Here is a 13,711-nt window from a genome sequence, read left to right on the forward strand (position 1 = left end):
GGGCTCAAATAGTAATAGAAAGTAAGCTGACCATAACATGTGTTGTCGACTATGAAATAAATAAAGGTCTGAATGTGCAAATTGATGAAGAAGCACAAAAAAAACCAAATCATTTCTTCCTTGCGTCATCTCATCATTTTGCAGCAAATTTGATTGAAATCAGTAATGTAGTCATTAACATACAAATATATGTTTATCATCAGGTACTTAAATGTTGTAATTAAATGTAAAATGAATGATGATTAAGGTGCCAACAGCTTCTTCTCTCGTCTTGTTTTACTCCTCGAAGTCAAAGTGATTACCAGCAGAAAAGCAGAAAATTGAATTTTTTGGACTATACAAAATAAACTGAATTGAATTGAAAGTCATGAATGCATTTGATGCATTTGTTTGACTTTTTATTTGAGTACTTTGAGCTGGTGTTTCTGAGTGTCCTGAACTTCCGAGCTCTCCTCAGTTGTTTCTGTTAGGACAGTGTGAACAAACACAGACATGCTGAGTCGTGTCATTATGAACTAAAGCCCTCTTTACCATTCCAACTTAAACGTTCTGACAGGTGAGGGAGTACAATACGTAATTCAATCATCTGGGTTTAATCATCATTCATATTGAGAACATTAAAGTTGATGAAGTGAATTATTTCACATATTAATGGGTGTGGTACGACATAGAGAAATGGTTGATGGAGGCGCTGTGTGAGTCAACAAAAGGTGGTTATTTTCCATCCAGATCTGTCTGGATGGAAAATAACGACTACTACGACTATTTTCTACATCAGTGTTACTCAATAGTGGATGGAGAAAAAGCAGTAGTGTCCCTTGCAATTTCTGTCTCAATAAATACGCACAAATTCACGTTTTATATGTGTAATGGATCAGTTTCTATTAAAGACTCATAAAGGATTATCTTATTATATCTTATCTTTTCAAGGTGGTGCAAAGGCAGAACTACATTTATATAGTATTGGTATATATTTATATTTATTTATTTATAAATACATAGTATATTTTCTTGAGTATCTTTAGAAGAAATGCAGGTATCATGCAAACTCTTAAAAACACACACACACACATCCAGCAGCGACATGAGAAAGAAACACATTTGAAACATCAACAAACACAACTCACGTACTTTGATACAAGGTACTAATGCCGTTATTACAACATAGTAATACACACTGATATATACTGTAACTCTTTTAACCACTTCCCTGCACTTTTCCTCACTTCCCAGTTTGGTGTTAGGTAAGTTGTGGTTATGGCTGAATACAGGCGCTTCGTAGCACTTTGTGTTAAAACACACAGCTACACACAGCACCAGCGTCATCAAGCCTCTCCTTCAGTTATCTCCTCTCCGTCAGGATTTCGTTGTCGCCACTCTTCTTGCATTCCAGCAGGTCATTAGTGGGGCCGGTGGACACGACGCGTTTGGAGTTGACGTCAAATGTGTAGTGGATGTTTCCCTTGAAGAAGTGAACGAGTCCTGACAGGAATGAAGATGCATTATTGTGATGCCTGAAATGCACATGTTTGAGCTCAGTGCCCCTTGGTGATGCTTCAATCTGATTTGGACTAGTACCAGCATGTCTGACATTTTAATTTCCAGCAATCATGTTGTGAAATTGTAGCAATAAGATTTAATTAACCGCCGAGAACAATCTCATTAAAAGCCTTAAAAGTCGGTGTATGAACGTCTCCTTCGAAACCTTTTTTGTCCAATTTATTAAATGTCTCTTTACGGGGTGTAAAGCAGTCAATAAATCAAATGCTCTGACTAAAATAAATCCAGTATCTGTTGCAGGACTGTAATAAACCCCTAAGCATGCTGGTTAATGTGCAGCACCTTCCATGAAAAGGAAGGCGATGTAACTACCCTCAGAGAAGACAGCGGCATCTATGGGAGCTGGAATCCCCGGCCATTGCTGCTCTATAAGCGTCGCTGATCCTTCCATCGTCATCTGCTGCTCATTGTACCTGTACATCGTACACAAAGAAAACGTGGGAAAGCTTTGTCTCTACATTTCCCACTAGAAGACAATTTTACAGAAGTCAAAAAAACATTTTGGTTGAGAAATAGCAAAGCCATTGTTCACACAGGAAATTAGTAAATTGTCATTCCCTCAAAATCTAAGGAAGTGCAATAATGTGCTCATCAAGAGACACAGTGTCCTCATCCAACTTGTACTTGTAATTATTATCTGTGACATTATGGTTATAGTTAATGCTCATTAATGACATGGAATATATTATAATAGTGCACATAATGATGTTAAACAATGGTTGAGTCAGAATATTCACACTTACAGGTCCCTCGTCTTAAAGTCATTGGCTTTTAGAATGGCTTTTTGGTTACATGCATGAAATGAGATTATAACATTTGGTTATACAAGATAAAATAGGTCAGTAAATATCATCAAGCCGATGTCCAGTCTGCCTTTAGCTAGTTAGTTAGTTAGTTAGTTAGTTCTTTGTTTTTTTTAGACCCTGCCTCATTCTAATCACTCAGATCTTTTTTTACCCAAATTACTGATAGCCGTGCATCATTCCAGACTCATGGAACATCCAAGGGTGCAGCCGGCAGGTGGTTAGCTTAGGAAGTAGCTTTGGGAAACTGTACAGGATCTTAAATACCTCCAGCATTCGTGTCCCGTGAAGAACACCGTGTAGCGCTCACTTCTGAAGTGAAGAGCAGCATCTACTGATTTTATTCCAGAGGGGAAGCCAAAGTCCGATATGTTTCTTGGAAGACCTTCCTCAAGTCTTAACTGCCTCAGCGCCCAGTATTGATGACCTAACAAAACATATACTGATACACTATATTTTCATATTTCCATTCGGGTATACTGCTTTTTTCATTTGAAAAGTCAATTAAAGTGCATAGTGCTCACCCCAAGGTGTTCTTTTGAGATATTACTTTAATTTACCTTTGAAAAACAAATTGACATTCTTCTCCACATTCTGATAGGCAGCATCCAAGTTGGGAGGTACACTGTCGGGCCACAGGTTGCTACTCAGGGTGATTCTTGTTTCATCAAACTGAGGATGTTTGCGCCACACAAATCTGAAAAGGCATAACGTTATCTCAAACGTTTAAATTATTATTTGATCCAGCAACCAATGAGGCTCCAGGTGAGAAGCAAGTCGGGATGGAGATACATGACAGTTCACGTACCTGTCTTTAAAAAACAGGACCTCCTGTTGTAATTCTGTTACAGCATCAAAGGACAAATCTGGATCACATTTGTCCGGTGTTCTTGGAGGAGGTTTTTTTGAAGATAGTGAAGCGAAATTGGAACTGATACCTGCAGGCAAGAAAAGTTAACAGTTCAAGTGCCGCGTTGACAGAAACAAACGAACCTGAGCTGTGAAATGTCCACAGCTCAGTATTTTCTGTTCAAACCATTATGCAATTATATTATGTACTTTTTTTTTTTCGATTGAAAATAGTTGAAACCACTTAGATGAAAAAACGCTCAGCCAGGCATTGACAGAAATTCAACAAAATTAAGTGAAAATATGCCAGAAGATTAAAAAAAGATAAAGCCTTAGATTTGAAAATGAAGCTGTGTCTGTGGTTATAAGACACACATTTTAAGAGAATAATAATGAAACATTAAAAAGATGAAGTTCTGGTTGTACGCTTTGGGGGCTGGTTCCCTTTATTGCTTCCACGTGTAACCGCGTGCATGTAAACTAAAATATATTCAATACACAAGTGTGTATTCAATTGAATACACTTTTCAGGTTGAAAGCAAAGGAAATCGAGCATGTTTTACAACATCTCACAATAGAGTCAGAGTGTTTGACACGTATTACGTTTTCTATTTGTCTGCATTGAAAAAGAAGAGGCAAACTTTCTGACTCCAAGCAGTGAAATGATGATTCAGCTGAACTCACCATACAGACGTTGGATGTCTTTCACATCCCTGAAGGAGAGCTGAATTTCATAATTGGGGGCAAAGTTGTATGCTGGGAACATGACGGCGCCGGGATCAGATGAGTGGGACAGGCCCAGTGCATGGCCAAACTCATGGACTGCTACAGCAAACAGGTTGAAGCCTGGAGCAGGAACACAAGCCTTGTGAGGGATTACGGCTCAGGAAAGCTGCAAAAACTGTTTGCATGAATGTCAGCGAGAGAAAAAGGATCTCTTGAAAAAGAATCAGTCAGGCCGGTTGTGCTGCAAATCAACCTGAAGTCTTCTTTTAGACTCAGACCTGTCACCTAACATCTGTGGCAATTCGTCACCTAACATCTGTAGCAACTTGTCACCTAACATCTGTAGCAATTTGTCACCTAACATCTGTAGCAACTTGTCACCTAACATCTGTAGCAATTTGTCACCTAACATCTGTAGCAACTTGTCACCTAACATCTGTAGCAATTTGTCACCTAACATCTGTAGCAACTTGTCACTTAACATCTGTAGCAACTTGTCACCTAACATCTGTAGCAACTTGCCACCGAACATATACGGCAACTTGTCACCTAACATCTGTAGCAACTTGTCACCTAACATCTGTAGCAACTTGTCACCTAACATCTGTAGCAACTTGTCACCTAACATCTGCGGCAATTTGTCACCTAACATCTGTAGCAACTTGTCACCTAACATCTGTAGCAACTTGTCACCTAACATCTGTAGCAACTTGTCACCTAACATCTGTAGCAACTTGTCACCTAACATCTGTAGCAACTTGTCACCTAACATCTGCGGCAATTTGTCACCTAACATCTGTAGCAACTTGTCACCTAACATCTGTAGCAACTTGTCACCTAACATCTGCAGCAACTTGTCACCTAACATCTGTGGCAATTTGTCACCTAACATCTGTAGCAACTTGTCACCTAACATCTGCGGCAACTTGTCACCTAACATCTGCGGCAATTTGTCACCTAACATCTGTAGCAACTTGTCACCTAACATCTGTAGCAACTTGTCACCTAACATCTGCGGCAATTTGTCACCTAACATCTGTAGCAACTTGTCACCTAACATCTGCGGCAACTTGTCACCTAACATCTGTAGCAACTTGTCACCTAACATCTGTAGCAACTTGTCACCTAACATCTGTAGCAACTTGTCACCTAACATCTGTGGCCACTTATCACCTAACATTTGCAACTTGTCACCTAATATCTGTAGCAACTTGTCACCTAACATCTGTAGCAACTTGTCACCTAACATCTGTGGCCACTTGTTACGTAACATCTGTAGCAACTTGTCACCTAACATCTGTAGCAACTTGTCAAGTAACATCTGTAGCAACTTGTCACCTAACATCTGTAGCAACTTGTCACCTAACATCTGTAGCAACTTGTCACCTAACATCTGTAGCAACTTGTCACCTAACATCTGCGGCAACTTGTCACCTAACATCTGTAGCAACTTGTCACCTAACATCTGCGGCAATTTGTCACCTAACATCTGTAGCAACTTGTCACCTAACATCTGCGGCAACTTGTCACCTAACATCTGCGGCAACTTGTCACCTAACATCTGCGGCAATTTGTCACCTAACATCTGTAGCAACTTGTCACCTAACATCTGCGGCAACTTGTCACCTAACATCTGTAGCAACTTGTCACCTAACATCTGCGGCAACTTGTCACCTAACATCTGTAGCAACTTGTCACCTAACATCTGCGGCAATTTGTCACCTAACATCTGTGGCAATTTGTCACCTAACATCTGTAGCAACTTGTCACGTAACATTTGTAGCAACTTGTCACCTAACATATGTAGCAACTTGTCACCTAACATCTGTGGCAACTTGTCACCTAACATATGTAGCAACTTGTCACCTAACATCTGTAGCAACTTGTCACCTAACATCTGTAGCAACTTGTCACCTAACATATGTAGCAACTTGTCACCTAACATCTGTAGCAACTTGTCACGTAACATCTGTAGCAACTTGTCACGTAAAATCTGTAGCAACTTGTCACCTAACATCTGTAGCAACTTGTCACCTAACATCTGTAGCAATTTGTCACCTAACATCTGTAGCAATTTGTCACCTAACATGTACGGCAACTTGTCACCTAACATCTGTAGCAACTTGTCACCTAACATCTGTAGCAACTTGTCATGTAACATCTGTAGCAACTTGTCACCTAACATCTGTAGCAACTTGTCACCTAACATCTGTAGCAACTTGTCACCTAACATATGTAGCAACTTGTCACCTAACATCTGTGGCAACTTGTCACCTAACATATGTAGCAACTTGTCACCTAACATCTGTAGCAACTTGTCACCTAACATCTGTAGCAACTTGTCACGTAACATCTGTAGCAACTTGTCACGTAACATCTGTAGCAACTTGTCACCTAACATCTGTAGCAATTTGTCACCTAACATATACGGCAACTTGTCACCTAACATCTGTAGCAACTTGCCACCTAACATATACGGCAACTTGTCACCTAACATCTGTAGCAACTTGTCATGTAACATCTGTAGCAACTTGTCACCTAACATCTGTAGCAACTTGTCACCTAACATCTGTAGCAACTTGTCACCTAACATATGTAGCAACTTGTCACCTAACATCTGTGGCAACTTGTCACCTAACATATGTAGCAACTTGTCACCTAACATCTGTAGCAACTTGTCACCTAACATCTGTAGCAACTTGTCACGTAACATCTGTAGCAACTTGTCACGTAACATCTGTAGCAACTTGTCACCTAACATCTGTAGCAATTTGTCACCTAACATATACGGCAACTTGTCACCTAACATCTGTAGCAACTTGCCACCTAACATATACGGCAACTTGTCACCTAACATATGTAGCAACTTGTCACCTAACATCTGTGACAACTTGTCACCTAACATCTGTGACAACTTGTCACCTAACACATGCAGCAACTTGTCAACTAACATCTGTGGCAACTTGTCACCTAACACATGCAGCAACTTATCACCTAACATCTGTGGCAACTTGTCTCTTAACATCTGTCACCGACTCATGTTTAGATCCACATGGAAGCAATTCCTCAATCAAAGACGTGCTCTGAACATATAATGTTTGCATTATTTGCTTGAACTTGTAAATGTTGATTGCACAATGGCTGTAGAATAATGACGCTATATGTTTATATTGGTTCCCATCAGCTTCGCCTCACTATGCAATTCTACCTGCCTCCAGGTACAATCTCTTGGGAACACGAAGGCTCCATTTCAGGTACAAAGGAAGTGCTTCAACCATTGTGCAACTGAAACAGGAAGAGGATTGCGCTTTTGTTTTTGGCAGATGTTTTTTTATTGAAATGTCTAACTTTAGTACCAGTAGAGTTGAAGCTCCAGTCCTCATCGGCATCAAAGTGCACGTCTCCACCGATACCAAAGCCAGGCAGGAAGGCGTGAGCCAGGATTCCTCCTGTGCCATCAAAAGGTGCGCCGTCTTCATGGTCTGCAACAGAGAATGCAGTTCACCATTATATCCGCTCAATCCTTTACGCCGCGTGTCACTGTAAAGCTCACCGCCGCTGTGGAAGGAGACGACGATGTCAGCCTCGTTCCTGCTGCGCTTCCGAAATTTCATGGGTGTGACGTTGGACCAGAGCTTCCACGCCGCCCTGAGGATTTTATGAACCTTTGAGGTTGGGATGGTGAGGTTGTAGCCAGCGATCCTGAGGATAGAAGACAGAATTCTACCACTACTTCATCTCATTTCATTCATCTTTACTAATGTGACACATTTAGTGCTTTTTGGCTTCAACAAACACAACTTTGGATTGGCTGTTACATGGAGAAGGGCAGAACTATTGGATGGATTGCAATGAAACGTTCTACAGACATCCGTGGTCCAAAGCAACCCAGTCGCCAGCAAACACGTTGCCATTGTACAATTCCGCAAACCACGAGATATGTTGAATGTCGACGTTTCTGAATAAAAAGTTCATAAATACATTTCATATCAACTCGCTTGCAATAACGCCGCATGGTTAATGTTGTGAAACAATATGTTAGGTTTAGACAACAAAACTGCTTAGTTAAGGTTAGAAAAAAGACTGTTATTCGGGTTAAAATAATAACATAGCTAGCGGACATACATACATGCTCTTAACGGAATATCTGACACTTCATGAAACGTAACAAGCATAAAGTCAGCGTTTATTTTGGGTTTTAAATGGGACCTCACAGAGGTCTCAAGGGGGAAAACCAGGCCATAGTGAACTTTCTCACTTTCATAGTCTTTCCTATACCACATACATGTCGTAGAACCTAACTTTGAATAACGGCCGCTTGATATACGACTTCAACAAGTCCTGCCTGTTGCTCATAATGCAACACTTTTTCTGACCAGTGCAAAAATCACTCATAGTATCGGTGGTTTGTGGGAATAAACAACGTTAAGATTTCTTCCCGGCGACTGGGCTGTCCCCAGATGATGACTGGAGATTCTTTGCTGACTTTTCCTCCAACATCAGGCTCATCAGATGCACATTTGTGGTTTTGAGTGAAACGTTGACAACCATTGGATGGATTGCCATGAATTGGTATTGGAATTCGTCAAAAACCTTTTTTATGACCACATACCTGAAATACAAATAACCTTCCCAAATGGCGAACATGGTAAACATTATACCTGCCAATACCTTAGGATGTTAGCATTGTTATTGTGTTCACATTTAGCTCAAAGCACCGCTGGGCCTAAGTGAAGCCTCACATGATGGGATGCCCTTTTATAGTTGCAATCATTTATGGGACGTGCTTTCTATTCAGTAGAGTTCCTCACCGGTAGCTGAGGGAGCGCTTTTTCCAGCGGATTGTCCCTCCGAATGGCTCCACGTCTGACAGACCACAGCGGGGCCTCTTCATAACTGCCAGAGTGCCGTTGGTCAGCTCTCCAGTCGGAGGCAAACCAAAGAAGCGCTGCATCCTCCGGACCTCATCACAGAGTCCTGTCGTCCAATCAGCATTTACCTCCGAGTCTGCAGTCCTCTTCTGTCTCTCTGACTTGTAGCCATAGAAAAGCCGAAGATATTCCTGAAAAAGACAATTCAGGTGTGCGAAAGGGTGCATTGCTGCAGTCAACTACAAGGTGATGAATATATGCTGAGAAGATGGACACCAATCAAATCAAAGACACTGTGTCTAATTGAATGTTTTAAAAAACAGGGTTTGACAGTCCATCTATGAAGCAGAGAAAAACAAACACATGCTAAATGTCACGCTAGCTAATGAGTAAAACAAATATTCAACCACTCCTAAAATGACTAATGTTTAAGTCCACAGATCCTGGTGATGTCATGCACCTACATTTAAACATCAATATTAAAAAAAACAGCCAAATATCTCTTTCGGAATTGATCAAGTATTAAAGGACTTATGTCCCTCCAGTGTTTAGAAAAGTAGACCCGGCTAGACTACTGTAACGCTGTCTTCACAGGCCTCGGATCAGACAGCCTGCAGCTGATCCAGAGTCTGCTGCTGAGTCCTCTCTGGGACCTGGATTCAAACTTCCTGTTTGTCAGATCCCTCATGTTTGCTTTCTGTCCCCAGATTCTGAACTAAACATAGAGACTCCTGTGAAACTTGAGATTCAATTTAATTCAGTTTATTTTGTATCGCCCAAAATCACAAATTACTAATTTGCCTCGGAGGGCTTTACAATCTGTAGGCATACGACAGAGATCTGCTTCTGTTTGACACTATATTTTATGAAATATACATTGAAATGAAGTTGGGTCTATTTGTTTATCTTGCAATGCGCTGTAAAATGTATTCTACGGTTTGATTAGTCTTGTTGTATTAGAGCTTATTTTGATGCTATTTTATATTTCCTTGTGTTTCTGTCATATATTTCCTTATATTTTTACACATGTGCCTTTATGTGTTACGTAAAGCACTTTAAATGTCCTTACATTATCTTATCGCCTTCACAGTAAACATTCCAAACATTTTCTCAAACCTTTAATGATAGTACCAATGTTGCTGTACTGTAATTTTAAACGTACAATAAGTAAGCATGTCATGTAATGGTATGTTTCTGTGGCTGGCCTCCAGACACTATAGTCTCTGACTTAGCGTCACTGATTCTCTATATGTGTACACTTCTCCATGGCAAGATCTTTACTGCATCACCTCTAATGTGACGTGAATGACACCAGTATCCGTCCACACACTGATGAATCCTTCTGTTGAAAGCTGATACCATGTTCAGACAAAATAGTGTTCTCTTTGCTATTATTTCAAACTATTGCATCCTAAAATATGAGGTCAGAGAATGTTGACTCAGATATTCAGTATCTATTGGAGCGAGAGCGGAGACAGGACCGAGGCTGCAAGTGTATTAGCTGTGCAAGAGGATACGACCGGCAGCAATGCATCCTGGTACATGTAGGCCCTGATCAGACACTGATCGGACATCCACATAAAAGGTGGTGAATTTTCTTTTTAAAGAACTAGCATTGGCCGTCGTCATATGATACCTTATTTTAGAAATGCACAAGCATATTTGACCTTTTTTTGATTTCACAAAATGTAGTGGAAACATATAGGGGAACATTTGTGTCGGTATTCATAATGTGTTGAATTTCCAAAGCCAGGTCTATAAAGGACTCCTGGAAGTGTGGGGAATGCTTTGAAACAGCATCTAGAAATACAATTTACTCAAAATATGATTCAACATTTGACTGAAAATATGAAAAAGATAAAAATGTGGGATTTCAATGAATAAAGCCATGATTAGGATTTATCAGAAGATGACTAAACAGATTTAACTTCAAGGTGATATTAATAGCTACCATCAATATATGTGACTTGGCGGGTGGTTCTGTGGGTGGCTGTGGCTGCTCACATACTACGACCGCTTTTATCTCCGGACTTCTGTCCCTGTCACACAAGATAACAGCCGGCTGCCTTTTTGAGAAATGAGTCATTAGTGGAGTCCATAGTGGAGCCGAGTGCACGGCAGACACGTTATCATGCATCACACTGAACTTCAGTGAAATTATCTTTTTAAGTTCCCATATATCAAAACCTTTCTTGTTATTTTGTCATCCTAAAGAGCCCCATGAACTGCTTACTGGAGATGTTAGAGGGTTAAACACAGTGCACAGATGTAGACACATCCAATACAAAGATGCATGTTTAACGAGACATTAAGATGCAGAAGTAATATGTGGTTCTTATTTTAGTGCTCAATTTTAACTGGATTTACTCCAATTAACTATTGTATGGCAGTATGAGTTTTTCCTACTTTATATGGGCACTTTCACAAAGATTTAATGAATATACATTTTAGTAAAAAATAAAGAAATACTGTGACAAACCAACAAGAAAAAGCAAAATAAGTATACCTCTTTATGTAAGTCACGAATTAAATAGTTTCAATTTCTTTCTTTCAACTTTTCTGTTAAATGTTAACGTATATCGCCACATAAACACAGAAATATATTTGTGGACCAGTGGAAAAGGATATTCTGCCTTTTATAGAAATAACACAGATCTTATCAGTGAACCAACAAAGACGTCGTTTAAGAAGCTTTTAGACAAATCCAGCACTTAGCTGGATAACACGACTGAGCTCAGCTCCACTCAGGTCAAGGTCAGGAGGCTATAACTCTCCCATAAATAATGTCTAAACTGATGAGTACCTCTGCAAACTTCTGGTCAGCCTCAGACGGTCCAGCGTGGCGTCCTGCGGGCCGGGCTGGGCTTCGTAGAGGCAGGGCCGCGACAAGAGTCTGGCCGTTCGTAATGAGAGTTAGAAGACTCAGCCAGAGCATCTTCGCGTTGGACAGGAAGGAGTCCCAGCGAGTCAGCCCGTCTCTGAGACCTGCTGCTACTGATGCAGCTGCACTGGGGACCACCTGTTAATTATGTGTGAGTGCTCCTGTCCCAACAAGACCAGCAAGGTGGCTCCATGCAAAGCAGTGTCTTCTTTAATGTCTCTTCAAAGACATCCCAGGCCCCCTCTTTTCATAAAGCCTCTCAGAGCAGGAAACAGTCCTAACTGGACCCAAACTCTCAGGAACGGGTTTGCTCTTCAGTTTCAGGAGGAAGAACATAACATCGTTAACCTTGGTGACTGACCCGGGAACCTGCAGGTTTGGAGTTGGACAATGACGACAAACCCAATATGCACAAGGGATGTTTGGTTTAAAATAACCACCAGATGAGACCAAGATTAAATAAAACATGCTTAGGTAATACAGAACTGTCTACTCTGCAGCAAACAACTCCTTTCATCTCTCACTCGTATGAAAACATACATGGAATCACGTTCATCAAACATAAATACAGAATGTATCAGCTGATATGAGAAGGAACTACTGCGAGTCCTTTTATTGCATCTCAAAGCTCCACAATAACATGCACAACATTTCTTCCTGCACGATATGAGATTATAGTCATCAACAGGATGCTGTGACCAAAAAGCCCAAAAGATGGACCTGGAGGGAGCAGACTAATAACTGGGCCACAGAAAGCGTCTCATAAACTATTATTGAAAGCAACTGCTCTGTCAGACATTTCAGTTATTGTGATCCTACTGAGTTTGTCATGATGATGATGATGATGATGATGATGATGATGATGATGATGATGAAAGCACTCTAAGGCGAAGGTGCTATGCCAAAGATGAGTTTGCACTTCCTTGTGTAATGTTAGAATAATCAAATGAAACTAGTGAACATAAACATTTTAGCTGCGTGACATCACCATCATGCAGTATTTAGAATTAGTAAAGCATGAATAAACACTTAATTCATCATTTTAAAGCATTGGTCCAACATGAACACTCACTAGTAACTCATTAGTTTGCAATTCATAAACACAGTTATACATGTTGCATTCTTGATTAATAAGCTTGACTGTTTCATGATTGGGTTTTCATACTTTATAAATGATGCACTCGTAGTTAGTTAAGTATTAGTTAAGTTTGTTCTGTGACCTCAGTTAAAGTGAAGACTAGCTATGTCTTACAAAGCATTTATAAACGGTGCCTCAAAGCTAACACAAGTCTCAGTTATCTTCTCAAAAGAAAAGGGAAAATAGACACAACACAGTGATAAAGAACATTAATATAATGCTGATGGGGGCGTAGGCCGTCAGTGAATATGTTTCTTAGTATGTACGTACACTTTATTGATTATTGATCTAGTCTGCCAATATGCTAGCTTGCTAGCTGGCTAGCTAGCAAGCTAGCCAGCTATTATATTAGCTGATGGGCGCACAGACTCTGCGATACCCGATCCAGCATCGAATTTCAGATTTTTGTTTGCACAAGTTCACTAAGAAATGTACATTTCTATGTGCAGTTCTCTCTACAAGCTCTCCTTATAGACTGGTAGTTGACCATCACCACAGGAGGATGAACACTGACATCTTGATTCCCTTGAATCTGCACCACTAAAAGAAAATAGAAAACAAAAAGAATACACATAATATACATTGAGCTACTACATCTTCCTCAAAATGTACAGTATGCCTAAAAAAAAAAAAGAGGTGTGCCAACTGACAAGCGTCTCAGCAGTGACGTCTTTCCGTAGGTGATCTGCCTCTTCAGCAACTCGGGCATTCCCAACATGAGTCAGCTCACTGTTGACGAGATGTGACCCAGATTAAACCTGTTTTATAGCGCAGGAGCCCAACTGAACCGGGACCAAAGGTCTCTGCATGAACACTCTAATCCCAAATTTCAGTAAATCAACTACTGTGACACTGAGTCAAAAGGAACACATTAGACCTCTAT

At 40.4% G+C, this 13,711-nt stretch overlaps 1 protein-coding gene across 1 annotated transcript; it reads right to left on the bottom strand.

Moving 5' to 3' along the window:
* Nucleotides 1-1,342: 1,342 nt before the first annotated feature.
* LOC306754020 (neutrophil collagenase) lies at nt 1,343-11,744 on the bottom strand (the record flags this gene model as incomplete). Its single annotated transcript, XM_079237932.1, has 10 exons — nt 1,343-1,482; nt 1,843-1,973; nt 2,631-2,790; nt 2,924-3,060; nt 3,172-3,301; nt 3,897-4,058; nt 7,295-7,420; nt 7,492-7,640; nt 8,750-9,000; nt 11,613-11,744. The coding sequence occupies 10 exons, from the start codon at nt 11,742-11,744 to the stop codon at nt 1,343-1,345; spliced, it is 1,518 nt and encodes a 505-aa protein (XP_079094058.1).
* Between the last annotated feature and the right edge of the window lie 1,967 nt (nt 11,745-13,711).

Source organism: Taurulus bubalis (genome assembly GCF_910589615.1).
Source record: "Taurulus bubalis genome assembly, chromosome: 2".
Classification (NCBI taxonomy): domain Eukaryota; kingdom Metazoa; phylum Chordata; class Actinopteri; order Perciformes; family Cottidae; genus Taurulus; species Taurulus bubalis.